The sequence below is a fragment of the Erythrolamprus reginae genome, chromosome 2 (assembly GCF_031021105.1).
Source record: "Erythrolamprus reginae isolate rEryReg1 chromosome 2, rEryReg1.hap1, whole genome shotgun sequence".
Lineage (NCBI taxonomy): Eukaryota > Metazoa > Chordata > Lepidosauria > Squamata > Dipsadidae > Erythrolamprus > Erythrolamprus reginae.
This window is the reverse complement of record NC_091951.1, coordinates 40,561,422-40,583,608: the sequence shown is the minus strand read 5'-3', so window position 1 is coordinate 40,583,608 and position 22,187 is coordinate 40,561,422. Positions and strand designations below refer to the sequence as shown.

The 22,187-nt window shown below is 44.1% G+C and overlaps 1 protein-coding gene across 1 annotated transcript in view; it reads right to left on the bottom strand.

Moving 5' to 3' along the window:
- Positions 1–7,352: 7,352 nt before the first annotated feature.
- The window catches only part of TRIM39 (tripartite motif containing 39), a 29,005-nt gene continuing 14,170 nt past the window's right edge, over positions 7,353–22,187 (bottom strand). The window contains exons 5-8 of the mRNA XM_070737766.1: positions 19,989–20,219; positions 13,638–13,660; positions 9,889–10,004; positions 7,353–7,919 (exon numbers count right to left, since the gene is read on the bottom strand). Of these exons, the coding sequence (XP_070593867.1) occupies positions 7,372–7,919; positions 9,889–10,004; positions 13,638–13,660; positions 19,989–20,219 (918 nt within the window). The 3' untranslated portion in view covers positions 7,353–7,371. The remainder of the gene's footprint in view (positions 7,920–9,888; positions 10,005–13,637; positions 13,661–19,988; positions 20,220–22,187) is intronic.

Below are 22,187 nucleotides of genomic sequence, written 5' to 3'. Positions count from 1 at the left end.
TCCAGAAAATGAGGATTTTTTTCCAATTTATTTTGTGTGTGTGTATCAAATGATCAGAAGAAACAACAGGGCAATATTGCTGCAGAATTACTTCTAAATAGAGAGGGATAAATACAGATAATCCTAGAATTATGACCACAAATTGAGCCCCAAATTTCCATTGCTAAGCAAAGACAGCTGTTATTTCCATTTTATGGCCTTTTCTTGCACAGATGTTAAGTGAATAACTACAGTTGTTAGTAACTTACTGTATTTTTCAGGGTAGAAGATGCACCTTTTCCCCTCATACTGCTGTGAGCCGCCCCGAGTCTACGGAGAGGGGCGGCATACAAATTTAATAAATAATAATAATAATAATAATAATAATAATAATAATAATAATAATAATAGAAGGTGGAAATATTGGTGCGTCTTATACACCAAATACAGCCATTTTTGGCTTCCCGAAGCTCCGTCACCACGTCCCATTTTGGTACTTTTTTCACAAAAATGGGGCACACAGAGGGTTTGGAAGCCTGGAGAGTGCTCTTGGGGGCTGGGGGAAGGCAAAAATGCCCCAAGTTTTGCTAAAAACAGGCCAGTTTGTTTGCAAAAATGAGGGCGTTTTTGCTTTCCCTCAGCCCCAGAAGCCCCCAAACCATCTGGCGCCCTGTTTTTTCATAAAAATGGGTGAAAACGGGCCTCGGATGTTCAGAGGATTTGAGAGGCCAGTTGGGTGGGGGCAGTACGGACCTCAGGTGGTAGCTGGTTCTGGAGAGCTGGCACCACCACAGAGAAGGCCCTGCCCCATGGCCCCACCAACCGACACTGTCTTGCCTAGTGTTTCCCAACCTTGGAAACGTGAAGATATCTGGACTTCAACTCCCAGAATTCCCCAGAAGTCCTAATATCTTCAAGTTGCCAAGGTTGGGAAACACTGGTCTAGCCGATGGGACTTGGAGAAGGCCAACCCTGTGGGCCCTTATTGGTCGTTTGTGTCTGTGAGTGAGAACAATAGATGACGTAAGTGAATTGGATCAATTAATTTTCTGATGACGTTATGCAATGAAGCCCAATTTGTCAATTCTATGGATCAAATCACTCAACAGCTTCTACTCTTTTGTTTGAGTTGTTTTGTGCTCTGGCTGCTGTCAGCTTTGATGGGGTCCAGGCATTGTGTTCTTTGGCGGCCTAACTCTTCCAGACACAATTGTTTTGTCCAGTGAATTCCTACGCATTGCATAGCCAAAGAGAGTTTTATGATTTTGCCTTCTTAGTGACATGTCTGGTTTTATGGGCTGCAGTACTCGCTTCTTAGTCATCTTTACTACCCAAGGAAATAAATTTTCTAAAAAGGAATATTTTATCTTCTAAGGAGCCCTGGATCTCGGAGAGGGGCGGCATATAAATCGAATCAATCAATCAACCAACCAATCAAACCAGGAATTTTATTTAATTATTATTTCAATTAGTATTTATATTTGTATTCTGGTACCGAGAAGGAATACAATTATTAGAAAAACTCCTAACCTGGCATGTCTCAGCTCACGGCCAGAATATTTTCAGCTGACTTCTCCATATCATTTCTATAGCAATCACTTTTCTTTTTGTATTTCAAACATTAAATCTGAAAATGGTCTGCGTTGCACTTTGATGCTTTTGGCTCATCTCAAATCTTAAGTTAACTGATACATTCCTATAATGAAAATCATGGACAGCCCACTATCAATTAAAACAAATGGTTTTTTTTATTAATAATATTAAAGCCACAATCTGATAACTTGCATTAAGCTGCAGGTTGTTGGGGGGAAAAATGTCAGGACAGTCATATTCTAAGCTCCACCTTATAGTCTTCTGCATTCATGCACGTGCATACGTGCATCATACAATACTTTTAGAAGGCAAAGGAAATTAAACAGGTCTGTCTAATTCTCAATTCCCAGGTGGCCAATCACATTTATAGGGGAGCCATTGAAACATCGCTTTGATCGTTTTGGGTCTGATCGGCCAAGTATTAATTTGAGACCAAACGAACTAAAAGGTCCCAGTAGCAATATTTTCTGACATTCAAAAATTTTCACATTCAGTACAGCATTTGATGTTTCCTCATTGGACAATGAAATATCTTCCAAAAGCCAACCAAGCTCAGAAAGAAGAGATTTCTCCACATTCAAAATATTGCCGTCGTTTCTGAACTGCTAACTCCTTCAGCAATTCAGGTAAGCTCCATCGGGGGGCGCTCTTTTAATCCGCGGTGGTTCGGCAGTTAAAGATGCTGAGCTTGTGAGCTGGAAAGCTCACAGCCAAAGTTTGAGACCCAAACACCGCAAGGAGGAGCGAGCTCTCGTTCCTTGCCCCAGCTCCTGCCCACCTAACAAATTCGAAAGCATGTAAAAGCAAGTAGATTAATAGCTACTACTTTAGGGGGGAGGTAACAGGTTTCCGTGCACCTCTGGTGCATAGCCATGCTGGCTACATGACCACAGAAAATGTCTTTGGACAATACTGATGGCTTCCTTGGCCAAGAAATGAAGATGAGCACCATGCCCTGGAGCAGTGATGGCAAACCATTTCCCCCAAAAGTTATAGTTTATTAGATGTGTATCCCGCCCCTCTCCGAAGACCGTGGGCATGCGCGAGTGCCCACACCCATAATTCAATGCCTGGGGAGGGTGAAAACAGCTTCTCTCGCCCCCCGGAGGCCCTCTTTTGGCCAGAAATGGCCTGATTCCCAACTTCTGGTGGACCCAATAGACTCATGTTTTTGCCCTCCCCAGGCTCCAAAGTCTTCCCTAGAGCAGGGAGAGGATAAAAACATCCTTCCCCACCCCCCGGGGACTTTCTGGAAGCCAAAAACGCCCTCCCACAGCCTCTTAGCTGGCTGGCACACACATGCACGTTGGAACTGAGCTAGGGCAAGAGCTCACGTGCCAGCAGATATGGCTCCATGTGCCACCTGTTGCACCCATGCCATTGGCTCGCCATCACTGCCCTAAAGGACATGACTGAAAGGGGAAACCTTTACCTCTTCAACTAATCCTTGATGCCCAAGCAAATTTTCTTTTCATGTAATAATTGCCCGGAAAAGGCAGATTTCAAAAAAAAAAAGTTCAGATATAACATTAAAGACCTTAATCTTAAGAGCCTAAATGGCTCAGTGGTTGGAATGCAGTACTGCAGACTACTTCTGCTGCCTGCCGGCCGGCTGCAAGTTATTAAATCAAATCTCACAAGTAGTGTTAGGCGAACCCAACGAAGTTCGGGTTCGGCGAACTCACCTGAACTTTGCCGTGAAGTTTGGGTGAGTTCGCCAAACCCGAACCCGAACTTTACCTGAACCAGAACAGCAGCACCGCCGCCGCAACATCCTTTTCTGTAAAGATAAACAAGGAGGTGGAGAATTCCCCACCTCCTTTTGCTTCCTTTTATTTTTACAGAAAAGGATGCCCCAGGGACGCTGCAAGCAAAAGGAGGTGGGAAATCCCACGATGGGATTCCAGAGGCGGGACTTTGACATCACGGAGACTCCTCCCTCCCCGTTTCGGCCGGCAAGGAAGTAGTCTCCGTGATGTCAAAGCCCTGCCCCCGAAATCCCACGATGGGATTCCCCACTCTCCTCCCGGGCAGCGGCGTTTCGCAGTGTTCAAATGAACGCCGAACTTGAACCCGAACTTTACCCGAACTTTTTTAAAAGTTCGGGTTCAGCACGCCAAATACTGCAAAGTTCGGCACAAACCCGAACTTTGCAAGTTCGGCTCGCCCAACACTACTCATGAGGCTCAAGGTTGACGCAGCCTTCCCTCCTTGCAAGGTGGGTAAAATGAGGACCCAGATTGTTGAGGGCAATATATGCTGACTCTGTAAACCGCTTAGAGAGGGCTGTAAAAGCACTACAAAGCGGTATATAAGTCTAAGTGCTGTTGCTATTAATTCACATATGCTGCAGAAGCTCAGAAAGGCCACTACCAACTCTCACAGAAGCAAGAAGAGTGGACCTGGTCTTACCCAACTCAGCCTCTTATACCCTGCATACCTCTCTCTCTCTCTCTCTTTCTTTTTACATACGAAGTACTCAGAATTTCATGCAGAATTTGAAAGAGAAATCTAATTGTAAACATTGAGAACTAGTTAAAGACCTGTTTTTTTACCCCTTCAATTTTTTCATTTCAATCCAGAACAAAACCTTGGAGGCTAAAATGAAGGCAGCTATTTGTATTGAAGATTGGAAATCACCTGGAAAGAGGAATAAAGAAAAGTGCTGGAGCGATAAAGAAGAGTAAGACTGGTTGTGCTGGTGAGTTATTTAGCCGAATTGAAGTTTGGGACATGTTTTGCTGATTTTAAACGGGAATAAAAAGATTGGGAGGGTTAAAGATAAATCAGCTACTGAGCATTGAAGGTAACAGTGGGAAAATATTAAAGAAGGCTGTAAAAGCCCAACCCTTGATAACTTTTACATTTTATTTTTGAATTAACTTTGAAATGAACTATTTGATCTAATAAAACCGATTTAACTAAATATCAACATATTAATCCAGAGAAAATAAAACTGTGGAATCAAGGGGGAGCGCCATCTGCTGGTTGGAGGAATAATTGTAATGGTGGTAAATTTCCATGGATGTTTTTACAGCTGGTGACCTTCAACAGGGGAACCTTTTTGATATCTACTGTGCAAGGAGCAAATTGTTATAAATTGAGATACTAAAAAGGCTGTGGAAGCAGACATCTGTTAACAATGGGACTTTGTAATATTAATGAATACGGGATATTGATGACATGGAGATAAGTAATTATGAAGAAGTGGTGGTATTTTTAAAAGATCTTCACAAGGAAATAAAAGACACAAAAGACACTCTACTGGATTTTTAAAAAGAGAAATAAAAGACACAAAAAATACTTTACTGGATTTAAAAAGAGAATTTTCTCGACTGAGTAATGGAAAGGAAAAAGAGCTTAAGGATAATAATAATTATTATTATTATTTATTAGATTTGTATGCCACCCTTCTCCAAAGACTCAGGGTGGATCACAAGACTGACTCTAAGGAGCTTAAAATCATTTGTAACTATGAAAACAAAAAACAAGATGAGGAAGAAAAGATGGACTCAGAAAAGAATGAACGCTGTAAGGATAAAAAGAAAAAGGACATTATAAATGAACAAACTGACTATATTATAATCCATGATTTTACTGGGATTTATAGTAAACAAATGAAAACAAAAGACATAAAAGATGCCTTACTGGATTTTAAAAAAGATTTTTCTGGACCGAGAATTGGAAAGAAAAGAGAAAAAGAGTTAAAGGACAATAATGACTTTAAAGAGCTTAACATCATTTGCATTATCAAAAGGCTGTGTTATTTTTGTTAGAGGTTTTTGTTTGAATGTTTGTTTGCTTTGGTCAAAGGAGCAGAGAAGAGAATTAGGTACACACAGAGGCACATAATACCTTCCACTTCATTATTTTGCAGGCCATCTAACCACACGTTTTTGCTGTTATAGAAACATAGAAGATTGACGGCAGAAAAAGACCTCACGGTCCATCTAGTCTGCCCTTATACTATTTCTTGTATTTTATTTTAGGATGGATAATATGTTTAACCCAGGCATGTTTAAATTCAGTGACTGTTGATTTACCAACCACGTCTGCTGGAGGTTTGTTCCAAGCATCTACTACTCTTTCAGTAAAATAATATTTTCTCACATTACTTCTTATCTTTTCCCATCTGTATTTTTTGCCCAAAAACTAATAATTCAAAGCAAGTCAGGCTTTCTTTCAAAGGTAGATAGCCTTTCACTGCTGCTGCTGCTGGGTATATTGGGATTCACGTTTCCATGATGTACAAGTGTTGGTCATGTTATATGGGAATCATATATGCCGTTCCCTAACAAACAGAGGGCAATAAATTAGCAGGGACTATTTTGAGAGTGATCAACACGGATCCTGTGGCTAGCAGGTTGATGGCACATCACTGCACACTCAACCCAATTTACCTGGACTCTGAAATGTGCAAACAGTTTTTTGGCTTTTGTCCAAAGTCCATCTCCTGAAGAGAGAGGAGTTTGATTAGTGGGGGAGTAGAAGGTCGGTGGGAAGTTTTACACTGAAAATGTCCTCCTGTGTTTATTTTGGCTCAGTGGTACCTGTTAATGGGTGCTAGAGATTATACTGAAGAAAGCACGGGACAGGACAGATTATATATGTGGCGAAGTACAGGAAGACATTCAAATGCCATTGAGAGGGACTGTACATTTGATTTCTGAGCCCTGTTTTCCTTCTTTGAATCCGGAGTTTCCCTGACTAGGCGAATGCCATAAGCTATCCAGATGAGATGCTCCACACTCAACTTGGCACTGAGGTTACGTAGCTGAAATATCACAGGCAAAAAAAATTAAAATGAAAATCTATGAGCCAGAAGAGGTTTTGTGCACTAGCCCTTCGGATGCAATCGCGATGCCTTCGAGGCTACCGGAAAGCAATTCCTTCCGTAGCTAAATCACTATCATGATTGAGCATTCTAATTATGCACCATAGCTTCCTCCTATTCTGCATCCACTCGGCGTGCCAGTAAAAAGAGGCTGTCGAGAAATAATCCCCATTACAATAGTACCTCTAGATACGAGCTGCTCCACATGCGAGTATTCCAAGTTACGAGCCACGAGGGGAGAGAAATTTCTTTTCGAGACCCGAGCTCAAATTCGGGATACGAGCCGAGCGTCCACTAGGTGGCGCAAGAATCCTTGCTTCTGGTTATCTCGGAGGGGAAAAACAAAGTCTAAAGCCATTTGTTCCAGATACGAGTTGTTCGACATACGAGCTCCGTTCTGGAACGAATTAAACTCGTATCTAGAGGTACTACTGTATTTATAACAAGCAAATGTTAAAGCATGTTTGTAACCCCTTCAAGGGGAGATTCCACCCCCTCTCTGTACACTGCAGTGAAAACAGTCACCTTTTCTCACATTTTACCAGCTTTGCCCACTGCCAATGCAATCCTGTATGTCTCGTTGCCGAACACTAGACTAAGCTTAATAGGTTTTCCTCTCCCCAGATTGAACTGCAATCCAAAAACTGAAGTTGGTAAGATTGCAGAAAAGGACAAGGACTTTGTTGCCCCCTTAACAAAGGTTTGCCTTCTCCACACCTTTCCTAGTGTGACGTCGCCTTAATAAGCCTTAAAATGCCGTGAACATTGAATGTAAGGTGTGTGAAAACCTTTCCCTCCTGTGATGCTTCGCTTCTTCCGGCTGGGCACGCCGTTGCTTAGTAGGCAGGCCACTGATGCCTGCTCTCTTTTCCCAAAGAGAAGCCATGGTGGGGGGAAAAAAACAATCTCTCTAGATAATTCAAGAGCTAAGCGTAGCAAAGGAAGATGAGGATTTGGTCATTTCTTTATTCCCAGTCCGTGGGCGGACGAAGGATCAGGGGGGCTGCATTCTTGCGCCCAGCCCGGATTCCTGGGTAGAAGAAAGGCCAAAGTTTCTCGGTGAAAATGTCGCTAAAAGTATACATATGGGAACGGTCCGTCACATTGTAGAAGGCGAGCTTGCCTGCCTCGTAGTCCAGGAAGACGCCTACTCGCTTGGGCTTGACAGCGATGTGCAGCGGGGTGAACGGGTTTGTGGTAGCTGCGTATTTGTCTCCGTTGAGTAGCCGTACTCGCCAATAGCCAGTCTCCGGGACGGAGGTTGTCTCCCCTTTACGGCTTACTGAGTTCTTACAAACTCCCAGGGCCCAATGAGTCTTTTCGCCCACTTCTACTTCCCAGTAGTGACGGCCTGAAGTAAAACCTACTGTGGCTAGCACACAGGGGTAGATTGTAAAACGTTTCGGGCCATCGAACAGATCTCGCAAGCGCTGCTCCACAAACTTGACGCTCTTGCGGTCCTCGGAGATCACCAAGTTGGGGTGAGCGGTTTCCGGGTCGAGGGTCACATCTCCTGCAAGAGGGGAGGGGAAAGGGACATATATTCATCTCTGCCAGTTTCTCTCATGATTAGACTACTACAGTATGTACTCTCTTCATTTGGCTCGTTTTGTTCCCCCAGCCGATTTGGATTGGAACCATTCAAAGTCTTTTAAGATCTGGTTTTTGCTATCAATTCCCCTGCCCTCTTCAACAGATTAGATTAGCTTGTCTAAATAGAAACATAGAAGTCTGACGGCAGAAAAAGACCTCATGGTCCATCTAGTCTGCCCTTATACTATTTCCTGTATTTTATCTTAGGATGGATATATGTTTATCCCAGGCGTGTTTAAATTCATTTGCTGTGGATTTATCTACCACGTCTGCTGGAAGTTTGTTCCAAGGATCTACTACTCTTTCAGTAACATAATATTTTCTCATGTTGCTTTTGATCTTTCCCCCAACTAACTTCAGATTGTGCCCCCTTTTTCTTGTGCTCACTTTCCTATCAAAAACACTTCCCTCCTGAACCTTATTTAACCCTTTAACATATTGAAATGTTTCAATCATGTCCCCCCTTTTCCTTCTGTCCTCCAGACTATACAGATTGAGTTCATTAAGTCTTTCCTGATACGTTTTATGCTTTAAGACCTTCCACCATTCTTGTAGCCCGTCTTTGGACCCGTTCAATTTTGTCAATATCTTTTTGTAGGTGAGGTCTCCAAATTAATTGGATTTAGGATATTTGTATTGTTTTCTTTTATATGTCAGTAAGCTGCCCCCAGTTCTCGGAGAGGGGCCGCATATAAATCCTTTAAGACTTGTGGACTTCAAATCCCAGAATTCCCCAGCTACCATGGCTGGCTGAGGAATTCTGGGAATTGAAGTCCACAAGTCATAAAGCTGCCAAGGTTGAAGATCCCTACAATAAATCCACACCCAGAAGTCATCTGGAAGCCACTTATTTCACTTCATAGAACAACTGCTTTATGAAATGGAGAATTACTTTACAATTGTCATGCTGCCTTCAATCCTTGGAACCTGGAAAAATACAGTGGTGCCTCTACTTACGAACTTCCATGACCAGATTCTTAAGTAGAAGAAGCAATTTTTCCCATAGGAATCAATGTAAAAGCAAATAATACGTGTGATTGGGAAAAACAGGAGGCCCTGTTTCCTCCCAGGAGATTCCTAGAGAGGCCCCATGGAGGTTTCTCCCCACCTTTCCCGTCCCTGTTTCCTCCCAGGAGATTCCTAGAGAGGCCCCATGGAGGTTTCTCCCCGCCTTCTCCGGCCCTGTTTCCTCGGGGCGGCTCACAACAATAATAAAACAATGGCCCCTGGACCTTGAGTGTATAATAACCAATGATATAAACCAATGTGGCAGGTGGACTCTTGAGTTTTCTGACGAAATGCTCTTTATTTACTAAATGTTTAAACTGGTATAGCAAATTCTCAGGAATACAACTGTAAAATAACAGATTGTGAAATAGCTGATCTACATTAGCTATTGTTATTTCACGGCATTCATTCATTCATTCATTCATTCATTTATTGGATTTGTATGCCGCCCCCCTCCGCAGACCCGGGGCGGCTAACAACAATGATAAAATCAACATGTAATAATCCAATTTAATAAAACAACTAAAAACCCTTATTATAAAAACCAAACATACACACAAACATACCATGCATAACTTGTAATGGCCTAGGGGAAGGAATATCTTAACTCCCCCATGCCTGGCGACAAAGGTGGGTCTTGAGTAGTTTGCGAAAGACAAGGAGGATGGGGGCCGTTCTAATCTCTGGAGGGAGTTGATTCCAGAGGGCCGGGGCCACCACAGAGAAGGCATGGTACGACACATCGTTAGATCCAGTTGACAACTTTTCTGATTCCATGACCTGCCAGATCAAAAAGGCTAGGTTCCCCCCCCCCCTCCGCCTTAAATCTCTTTCCATCCACGTGGGGAAAAAACCACTGGAAGCAACGCATCATAACTCACCTGTGAGGCCCTTAATAATTTTTCGCAGGACAAAGTATTGCCTTGGGAAACTGTAGAAATTTTTCTCCAGCTCGATGGACACCTGACTTGACTCCTGGGCTTGTGCTTCTTCACATCTGTATGGGGGAAAAAACACAGAGTAACTGGGTAAAATGTATTTATTCTTCAATGTTATTCCTTTAATTTCTATGCAGCCCAACTCTCTAAGGACTCTGGGTGGCTCACAGCGAAAATATAAAACATCAATAATAGTACTAAAAGCCCTAAAAACAGTTTAAAAACAACTCTCAGAAGGTACCATGTTAGTACTATGCACATAACTAGTTGGGTTTTGCAATGTATAACACGAATCAACAAGGTACAGTATAGTTACATGTAATAGAACAGGGATCTCCAACCTTGGGCGCTTTAAGCCTGGCGGACTTCAACTCCCAGCAAAGCTGGCTGGGGAATTCTGGGAGTTGAAGTCCTCCAGGCTTAAAGCGCCCAAGGTTGGAGACCCCTATAATAGAACACTATTGCTTTAAGAGTTAATGTTATGCATTGCCATAAGAGGGAGCTAGAAGTGGGACACACACACACACTCTCTCTGCTATTCTCTGCTAGTTTGTCTTTGTGACTATGCTGTGTGTTCAAATGATGATTTAATGTGTTTGTAAGCTGAACAAGTTAGCTTGTAGTATTCTATACAGTAGAACCCCGACTTACGAGACTAATTGGTTCCGGAAGGAGGCTCGTAAGTCAGAACGCTCGTATGACGAAACATTGTTTCCCATAGGAAACAATGTAAAGTCAATTAATCCGTGCAACAACAAAAAAACCCGCTGCCGCCGAACGCGGAAGTTAGCGTTCAGAGACAGCTGCGAAGCGGCACGCGTGTTTTAAAACGTCAGAGCCGGCCTGGGGGGCTCGGGGGGAAACCCCCGAGCCCCCCAGGCTGGCTGCCACGTTTTAAAACACGCGCGCCGCTTTGCAGCTGTCTTCTGAATCCGGAACGCTAACTTCCGCGTTCGGTTTCAGAAGACAGCTGCAAAGCGGTGCGCATGTTTTAAAACGTGGCAGCCGGCCTGGGGGGCTCGGGGGCTTCCCCCCGAGCCCCCCAGGCCGGCTCTGACGTTTTAAAACACGCGCACCGCTTTGCAGCTGTCTTCTGAAGCCGGAACGCTAACTTCCGCGTTCGGTTTCAGAAGACAGCTGCGAAGTGGTGCGCGTGTTTTAAAATGTCAGAGCCGGCCTGGGGGGCTTGCCAGCACCCCCCTGAGCCCCCCAGGCCGGCTGCAACCTTTTAAAACACGCGGGATACGAGCGCCAAGGAGCTGTCTCCTGAAGCCGAAAGCGGAAGTTAGTGTTCGGCTTCAGGAGACAGCTCCTTGGCGCTCGTATCCCGAATGTGAGCTCGGGAGGCGAACAAAAATGTCGCTCCCCTCCCAGCTCTTATCTCGAGTAGCTCGTAAGTAGAGCTGCTCGTATGTCGAGGTTCCACTGTATATATTGAGAGTTACTGACTGATGTTATTTATTTATTTATTTATTTATTTATTCATTCATTCATTCATTCATTCATTCATTCAATTTCTATGCCGCCCTTCTCATGAGACTCAGGGTGGCTCACAACATTTAATCCCTGGAATTATTCCAATTTAGTAATTTGGGAATACTAAACCATGTAAAATAATTATTAAAACGGATTTTGCAATTAGATATTATGAGGATTCAATCATTTTTAATTTTTTGTCAAATTTGCAGGATGAGAATTACAGAAAACTAAAATCAAACTTTTAACATTAATTTTGTGATAAACTGTTTCTGTTAGCTATCTAAAGCAGCTGGCATTTGAGTTGTTGCATCGCCAATTACAATCTGTTATACAAATTGCATATGACTAGGATTGTTTTTGACTAAGATATTTGCCAAAGTAAATAATATTTTGTATGCTTAGTGTATCAGGATTGTATTACTGAATTATTACTAATATCTCTGAGCTATCAGCTGGCTATCTGTAAAACCTTCATGTTTCCTCTGTGTATGTTTATCTTTGACTACTAAGAGATTACTCTGCACACTCAACACACCCCACTTATTTTTTTAACACCAGCCTATCTCTGTCTAAATAAGATGCTACATGACCGCCTACCGTGTTCCCCCCAAAATAAGACCCTGTATCTTATATTTTTCTTTTTGAACCCTGAAATAAGTGCTTGGCCTTATTTTTAGGAAGGTCTGATTATTTGGGGGCATGTTTGAGCTGTCTTACCTGGTTTCCAGCTCTGTCTCCCTAACTTTAACCAGAGGAAACTATATTTTCAGGGGATGGCTTATTTTCAGGGGAGAGCTTATTTTCGGGCAAACAGGCTGATAAGCGTGTCATGCTACTGAAACAACTTTTGTTGCCAGTGCAGGTAAGTCCTCAACTTATAACCGTTCACTTAGGGACAGTTCAAAGTTACAACAGCACTGAAAAAAAGTGATTTATGACTGTTTTTCACACTTATAACCCCCACTCACCCCCCACGGTCACGTGACCTCAAAGTTCAATGGGGAAGCCCGATTCACTTCACAATTGTGTTATTACTATGCTTCCCCCAAAATAAGACCCTGTCTTATATTTTGTTGAACGCTGAAAGAAGTGCTTGCCCTTATTGCAATGCACTCAAAAGCCCGATTGGGCTTATTATCAGGGGATATCTTATTTTGGGGGAAACAGGTTAACATAACTTAACAAGGGTCTTAAGTTACTAACATAACTTAACAAGACCCAAGAAGGGTCATAAAATGAGGGGGAAGTTGCTTAACAACTGTGTCGCTTAGCAACAAAAACTTTGAGTCCAATAGTGGACATAAGTCAAAGAGTATTTATAATCAAGTTGGATCGAGGAAGATCTGATAAGCCACACATCATGAGCAAACCTCCGTTTCACACCTACCCCTTTACTAAATTTCAGTATTCATTTTTTACTGAATTGAATTTTGCCCATCCTATTATTTATTTATTTATTTTATTTATTTATTTATCAGATTTGTATGCCGCCCCTCTCCGTAGACTCGGGGCGGCTAACAACAATAATAAGACAATATAAACAAATGTAATATTTAAGTTAATTTAAAAACCCTAGTTTAAGAAACCAATCATACATACAGACATACCATGCATACATTTTTTAAGCCTAGCCAAAGACATAGAAACATAGAAAACTAATGGCAGAGCTACTAGTCCATCAAATCAGCTCTTTGACCTTTTTTACTTTATTTATAAGAGCTCGATGTTGTATGCTTACTGATATAGATGGTACAAACTATTTTTAATAATTTATTGTAAATAACATCCACATTAAGCCAAATCGACATCATCATCATCTTCATCTTCATTATCGGTTCCAAAATGCAATTCAAGTAAAGCCCAAGTAACATAGTTACATACATTTACTTGTATTGTATTTATAACCGTTGTTAGCTGCTCAGAGTCCGTTTCGGAGTGAATGGCATATAAATGCAATCTATCAATCAATAGTAAATGTCACTAAAGACTGAATCCTGATATAAAGTATCCCACCTTAACTTCATTTTTAAAAAATGAATTAAAAACATGGTGTTAACATAGGAACATACACACATTCCTCCAGATACTCAACTTTGGCCTTTCATTTTTAAGTTACTTGTATTGCTTCACTGACGATGATAACAATGTTGACAGCCTCTATAAGAAGCTGCGACTGAACTGCTGAATTCATTGAAAAAGAATGTGTTCCTTACCTCTCAAATGTGCTCTTCACATCCTGCAAAGAGACAGAAAATAATATTAAGATTTCATCTGACCTTAGGAGAGCCCACACATTAAATTTAAACATCCCATTCGCATAGGAAGTGGTGCAACTTATTCTGTCCTCTCACGGCGTATTCGAACCAGAAGCTACAAGAACTACACAAATTACAATCACAAAGCCACATCAACCATCAAATAAATATCAGTCGAAGAGGATGTACACAGGAAACAAGATAGGTTTACACAACCTTGACAACTAAAGCTGGCATTTGAAAAATCACTTCAAATGAAAGAAAATTGCAATTCTGAAGCTGCAGCAGTAGCAGACACTCAAAAGTAAAGTACTCTGTGTGATCGTGTAATATTGTTTCTTTTATTTCAATCACTTTTTCTAGCCATAGGTAAAGGTTCCCCTCACACATATGTGCTAGTCGTTCCCGACTCTAGGGAGTGGTGCTCATCTTTGTTTCAAAACCAAAGAGCTAGCATTGTCCGAAGACATCTTTGTGGTCATATGGCCATAAATCTTCCTGACTATCTCATAGGGACCAATCTCCCACTGTAACATCATCCCCCTCTGTCTCTCCCCAGTCACTGTCTGCCTCACTCTCGGCCTCAGCTTCCTCTGACAACCCCCCTGGCCCAAGATATCCTGAGGGGCCTGGTTCATCATCTTCAGAATCAGGCATGACCTGGGGTGAACAAGGATCACTCACAACAGAAGGGTCCAACATTCCTATTAAAGACTTCCAAGAATGCTGGACCAAGACTAAGGGAGCACTGACTCAACCCCTTCCCCCAAAATCCTGAATTTATTCTTCACATCATTGAATTTAATCTTCCTTATAAACACTCTGTAAAAATGCAGATAGACCTCAAATTATAACCAAAATTAGGACTTGAATTTCAGTTATAAATCGTTGCAGTCATAAGTTGAGAAATCCACGTGACTGGATCCAATTTTTTGACGGTTTTTATGGTGGCTGTTAAGCAAATCACATGGTCGTTAAGTGAATCCATTCTCCTAAATGGGGGGGTTTGCATGGTTGTTTTTTTGTCAAAAATAAGCAAAATAAAAAACTTCACAAATCTCACCCTCTTGATTACAGGATACACCAACTGTTTGTGATAATCACTTGCCCAACACCAAAAAATTGTGGTAATGTGACTGTAGCCTGGCACAACATTTTACCACAGCTAGAAAGGCTTTATGGGCTTAAACCACCTTTTTCAAGGGCACTGTAACTTTGAATTGTCATTAAAAGTCCAGTCATAACTCGAGACTATCTAGAAGCAGCTAGGATAGACAGAAAATTAGATCTGCTGTCTTGAGTTCTTGAAAAATTGAGTGTAGATATATTCTCAGAAAGCACTTTTATGTAGAAATTTTCTTTAAATCGCCCCGATTTTTCCCTCCAATTCTAAACATAGAAACATAGAAGTCTGACGGCAGAAAAAGACCTCATGGTCCATCTAGTCTGCCCTTATACTATTTTTTGTATTTTATCTTAGGATGGATATATGTTTAGCCCAGGCATGTTTAAATTCAGTTGCTGTGGATTTATCAACCACGTCTGCTGGAAGTTTGTTCCAAGGATCTACTACTCTTTCAGTAAAATAATATTTTCTCATGTTGCTTTTGATCTTTCCCCCAACAAACTTCAGATTGTGTCCCCTTGTTCTTGTGTTCACTTTCCTATTAAAAACACTTCCCTCCTGGACCTTATTTAACCCTTTAACATATTTAAATGTTTCGATCATGTCCCCCCTTTTCCTTCTGTCCTCCAGACTATACAGATTGAGTTCATTAAGTCTTTCCGGATACGTTTTATGCTTAAGACCTTCCACCATTCTTGTAGCCCATCTTTGGAACCGTTCAATTTTGTCAATATCTTTTTGTAGGTGAGGTCTCCAGAACTGAGCACAGCATTCCAAATGTGGTCTCACCAGCGCTCTATATAGCGGGATCATAATCTCCCTCTTCCTGCTTGTTATACCTCTTAGCTATGCAGCCAAGCATCCTACTTGCTTTCCCTACCGCCTGACTGCACTGTTCACCCATTTTGAGACTGTCTGAAATCACTACCCCTAAATCCTTTTCTTCTGAAGTTTTTGCTAACACAGAACTGACAATACAATACTCAGATTGAGGATTCCTTTTCCCCAAGTGCATTATTTTACATTTGGAAACATTAAACTGCAGTTTCCATTGCTTTGACCATTTATCTAGTAAAGCTAAATGATTTACCATAAACCCACTTTTTGTTAATATGCCCAAACAATCTGAATTACACCAGAAGAACCGTTGTACCTACCTGAACGGTCTTCTCAGTGCACTGGAAGGAGAGTCCAATATGGGTTTTTCTCAATCGTATTGGTCGAGACTGAGTTTAAAATTAACATAATATTAGGCACCGCCCCTTGCCTGCCCCCAGTGAGCTCAGTTTTAAAAACGAAAGGTAATATAACCAACACAATTTTATTGAACCAATAACTATATGTATATATATATATAACATTAAGCAAAACCAACCGAACCCAGCTTCCCTGAAAACAATCCGATGCTGGGTGGGTTTGGACTCTCCTTCCAGTGCACTGAGAAGACCGTTCAGGTAGGTACAACGGTTCTTCTCCATTGCATCTGGAAGGAGAGTCCAATATGGGATATACCCAAGTTCAAATTTAAATGGGAGGGAGATTGTTAAGTCAGGGCAGCTGGAGAGGAACACACCCTCTGTAATACCCTCCTCCCAAAAGATGCCTCAGCTGAAGCATAGGCATCCAGTCTATAATGTCTAGTGAATGTAGAAGGTGTCTTCCACGTCGCAGCCCGGCATATGTCCTCGATCGAGGCTTGAGTCCTCCAAGCTGCTGACGTGGCTGCACTGCGCGTAGAGTGCGCTGTGACCCCTTGAGGGGGATTCTGAGCTGTAGCCTTATACGCCTCCCCAATGCAGTCCCGGATCCATTGACTGATTGAACTGGGAGAAACGCCCAGGCCCACTTTTGGCTCGGCAAAGGAGATAAACAACGATTCAGACTTCCTAAAAGACTCGGTTCTTCTAATGTAGATTTTAACCGCTCGCCTAACATCTAGTTTGTGCCACCTAAGTTCTGTAGGGTGGCTCCCGTGCGAGCAAAAGTCCGGCAAGATCAGCTCTTGTTTCCTGTGGAATAACGAGTTGACCTTAGGAAGAAAGGTCGGGTCCAAGTGTAGGACCACCCGGTCCGGATAAAAGATGCAAAGGTCTGGTCTGATGGATAACGCAGACAAATCCGATACTCGTCTGGCCGAAGTGATAGCCACTAGAAAGGCCGTCTTGATGGAAAGAAACTTGAGCTGGATGGATCTCAAAGGCTTAAAGGGAGGACCAGTCAGAGCCTTCAACACCAGGGATAAGTCCCACGTTGGGAATCTATGCAGTGGTGGAGGGTGTTTGTTTATAGCACCCCTGAGAAAGTCACGTATCCAAGGGTGAATAGCCAAAGAGCGGTATTCTGGTAACCGAATAACAGTTGCCAATGCGGCCACCTGCCTCCTCAGTGTGCTGGGAGTTAGTCCTTTTTCGAGGCCCAATTGCAAAAATTCTAGCACAGCAATTATTTGAGCCCTCTCCGGTTCCATATCCTTCCCATTGCAGAACTTACAAAAAGGCCGACCACGTTGCCTGATAAATCCTGGACGTGGATGGCCGGCGGGCAACCTGCATTGTGGCAATGATACTGTCTGTTTGGTTTGACCGTGAGGTGTCCCAGCAAAGGACTGGCGCCGATTGTAAGGATTCTGGCGGCGATCTTGTCCCCTCTTGGACCTAGGAAGTATCTTCCGTTTGTCCTTGTCCTCTATGAGGACTTTTTCCAATATGTCTCCAAAAAGTTGAGACCCCTGGAAAGGCGATGAGGCCAGACGCCATTTTGATTTAGTGTCTGCTTGCCAGCTGCGCAGCCACAGTAGTCGACGCGATGCAAGGGTGGCGGACATCCCTCTGCCCGCGAATTTGGCAGCATGTAAGGTGGCATCGGCTGAAAATTCCGCCGCTGCCAACAACTTACTAAGATCTTGGCGCATTCTCCCTTCCTCTGGCCCCAGGCGAGATAGCATATCCTCAATCCATACTATGGAGGCTCTGTTAAAAAAAGATGCAGCCGCTGCTGCGCGGAACCCCCATCTGGCCATCATATGTGTATTCCTCAGAAGTACCTCAGCCTTCTTGTCCTCTGGCTTCAAATTGTCTCCCATCTCGGCAGGAACCAGAGCGTTGGAAACCAGAGTTACAACCGGCTGGTCTATAGGGGGGAACTGAAGCAGGGCCTCCACTTCATCATCAAACGTGTAGAATTTTCTTTCTACCACTGATGGTCCCTGGGCCGCCGCCGGATACTGCCACGGTCTTTTAATGCTTTGTACAAAGATCTCTGATGCCGGGACATGGTCTGTTTCAGGCTTAGGTTCCTTCAACAGAGTAGAGGATCTGGATGGTGTGGTTTGAGAAGGTTGAGCCGGATCCTTCAACTCCATTGTCTGCTTTGCCTTAAATAATAGTGTCCTGAACGAGGATTGTTTAAACAAACCCGCTACCAGCGGTTGTTCTGGAGGGGCTTCATCCTCTGACATATCATAGTCCTTGTCACTATCCTCCATGAACACTGGCTCTTCAGTCACAGATCCTAAACCCGAAAGGGGCGGTGCAGACCAGAGATCCCGGCTTGTGGCTTGCTTTGGCTGCTGAAGCCCTTGTTGTGCTCCAACTGCTATGCCCTGTGAATAGGCATTAGTGATTAATTCCTGAATGGCTGGTGACATATTCTGCCACGTATCAGGCTGAGCCCTGAGTCCCGCAGCAGTAGGTGTGAAGGTAACCGCTGGAACCTCTTTTGGCTGGGGGGATCCACCCCATACTGATCTCTCTGGGCCCGCTGAGCCTGGTCTACTTCTAGGATTATGAAGCAGGGGCAACACTTGGTTGTCTGGAGACCAATCTATCTCAGCTCTGGTCTCCCCATGAGCTCTTGGGGTCGCTAGACCGGCCGCCTGCCCAAGCTCCAGCGATGGTTCAGCCTTGGCTAAAGGAGCTGCATTAAGGGCTGCTTCTAACCTCTGTTCAAGGGCTTGGATCCGCCTCTCGGCCTCCTTGATGGCTGAGGAAGAAGACTGTGATGATTTAGTCTTTATCTTCCCCTTATCTTTGGGCTTGGGCACTGGGGTAGGAGGGAGACTTTGCTCTCCACTGCCCTTCATTTCCATGGTACTCACAATTAATTAATAATTGCTCAGGAAAGAGGAAAGAATCAGGCACGAAGCTCTGCTGTCAGATCTGGCACTGAATACCGATTCTCAAAATGGCGTCCACGTAGTGCGCCTGCGCCAACCGCCCCCCCCAAGCCAGTCCTCGCGCCTTTTTATAACGGTTACTGAGGAAGGCTAAGTAAGGAGGGGGGGAATCCCGCCAACCGCCAAAATGGCGGGCGCGGTGCACCTGGAGACTGAGGAACAGCGCTGAGCCCTAAGAGTCCCCTCTGCCAGCCACGCTTATAAGGGGATCATGCTGCCGCATTCCCCGGGGTCCCGTATGGCCGACGAACATATGGGAGGTCCCAGCCTCCTCTTGCCTGTCAAAGCGGCTCGGCGCTGACTCCGGCGGCGGCCTCAAGCGGCTTGCGGCTTGGCCGCCAAACATGATCGTCAGATCCCCTTTGAAGCCTGCCGCGTTTGTTTCCGAGCGGCTGCATGCGCTTGTTCCAGCCTCACTGTTCGATCTGGGGCAAGTTTATGACAGCTCCGTCGTTCGTTTTCGGGGGACTCCGTGTCCCCAAGCCTCCCAGTGGGGGGGGGGGCAGACCCCCCCACCTTCGGCTCCCAGCCGAGTTTGGCCACGGAGGCCAGTGACCCCAGGCTGACACCCCTTCGTGGGACGGTACCCTCTATGAGGGAAGAGGTCTCCTGGGGGAATCTCGTTGGGGTCTGCTGCTCACGGAGGGCAGAAACCCCTCCCGGTCTTCTACAGCATCTGCAAAGATAGTAATAAAAAGAAGAGAAAACAGTTAAACAGTTTAAAACAAGATAAAAACAATCAATTAAACAATTTCTTTATTACACCTAAACTCATACGTCTCGTTACATGGACTGAGTTTTTAAAACTGAGCTCACTGGGGGCAGGCAAGGGGCGGTGCCTAATATTATGTTAATTTTAAACTCAGTCTCGACCAATAGGATTGAGAATAACCCATATTGGACTCTCCTTCCAGATGCAATGGAGAAATGCCCAGTTTCTTCCCAAAACACACTTCATTCTCCGATTCAGACAGACAGAAGCACTTAAAATTCCTGGGGGAGCCCATACCTGGAGCATGTCCATGCCCGACTGCAAACACTTTTCCTCGATTTCCGTGATAAGGCTGTTGAGAGCAATCCGTTGTTCTGACAGCTCCGTCACGTTTTCCTTCAGCTTCTGTAAAATTTCCCTCTCCTCGTTTTCTAGGCGTTGCATCAGTAACTCCTGCTCGTCTGCTAGAAACAGGTGCAGCTCCTCAAACTCATTAATGATGAGCTGACGGCGATCCTCAACCTTCCTCTGCAGATACGCAAGAAGAAAAGGATGGATAATATGGGGAAAATATTATGTCTATGTCTTGAGCTTCTTGGACAGAGCAGTTATTTTTAATAAGCTTTAGTTCAGTGATGGTGAACATTTTTTCCCTCAGGTGTTGAAAGACCGTGAGCGCACCCATAATTCCCAATGTCTGGGGAAGACAAAAACAGCTCGCCCTGCCCCCCGAGACTCCCAGGAGGCCGGAAACAAACTGTTTCCCAACTTCTGGTGGGCCCAGTAGGCTCGTGTTTCGCCTTCCCCAGGCTCCAAAGGCTTCCCTGGCCTCCCCCATCCCCCCAGAGGCTCTCTGGAAGCCAAAAACGCCCTCCCAGAGTCTGTGTGTGAGCCAAAAATCAGCTGACTGGTTAGAGCTGAGCTAGGGCAACAGCTCACATGCCAGTTGATATGGCTCTGCATGCCACCTGTGGCACCCATGCCATAGGTTCACCATCACTGCTTTAGTTCTATTGTGTTCCTTTTCTGGATGATTTTCTCAGAGACAATTCTTTTCTCTGAAGAATTTATATTCCGACTCCTATCGGAGCAATTTTCTTTCTTTCTTGACTCACGACCACAATTGGGGACAGAATTTCCATTGTTAAGCAAGGCAGTTGGTTAAAGTGAGTTGACTGGATGATCTTTGTGCCATGGCTAAGCAAGTCACTGCAGTGGCTAAGTGAATTGCCGGGTTGTTAAAGGGAAAACAACTTAACCTATTGACTTTGCTTGTCCGAAGCTGGCTGGAAAGATTGCACATGGCGATCATGTGACCACCCCTGAACAACCGTTGTAAATATAGGCTCGTTGCCAAGCGCCTGAAGTCTGTTCATGTGATTGTGGGGATGCTTTGACAGTTGTGTTTATCAGGACCAGTTGTAAGTCATTTTTTTCTAGTGCCATTATAACTTTGAATGATCGCTAACTGAATGTAAATCAAGGACTACCTGTATTGTTACTACAGTGGTACCTCATCTTACAAACGCCTCTTCTAACGAACTTTTCAAGATACGAACCCGGTGTTTAAGATTTTTTTGCCTCTTCTTCCGAACTATTTTCACCTTATGAACCCAAGCAGCTGCTGCTGGGATGAAGGGGTTTCTTTTTTTCCCCTTTTTTGAAGAAAGAAAAGGGAGGGGCAGCTTGGAGGAGTAAAGATTTTGCATGCTTGCAAAGGCACTGAAAGGGTGTCTTTTGAAGAAAGAAAAGGGAGGGGCGCCCCCCTTGCCTTTCTTCCTTCCCACTCACCCTTTAGCCTAGCCTTGCTTCTTCCACCCGCCCCCTTTAGCTGCTCCTCCCTGCCCTCTGTTCGCCTCCCTTCTAAAGTTTGGGATTTTCCTGAAGGATTTGCACGCATTATTTGCTTTTACATTGATTCCTGTGGGAAACATTGTTTCATCTTACCAACTTTTCACCTTACGAACCTCCTCCTGGAACCAATTAAGTTCGTATGATGAGGTACCACTGTATTTGGAAGAATAGAGTGTAGAGAAGAGAGTAGAGTAGAAAAGAGTAGAGTTGGAAGGTACCTTGAAGATCTTCTAGTCCAGCGATGGCGAACCTATGGCACGGGTGCCACAGGTGGCACATAGAGCCATATCTGCCGGCATGCGAGCTGTTGCCCTAGCTCAGCTCCAATGTGCTGGCCATCTGGTTTTTGGCTCACAGAGGCTCTGGGAGAACCTTTTTGACTTCCAGGGAGCCTCTGGAGGGATGGGGGAGGGCGGTTTTACCCTCCCCAGCTCCAGGGAAGCCTTTGGAGTCTGGGGAGGGTAAAACACAAGCTTACTAGGCCCATCAGGAATTGGGAAACAGGCTCTTTTCGGCCTCTAGAAGGCCTCAGGAGCAAGGGAAGCTGTTTTCGCCCTCCCCAGGCATTGAATTATGGGTGTGGGCACTCGGATATATACGATACCGTGCACAGACATTCTTTTGGCAGCTGAGAAAAAAAAG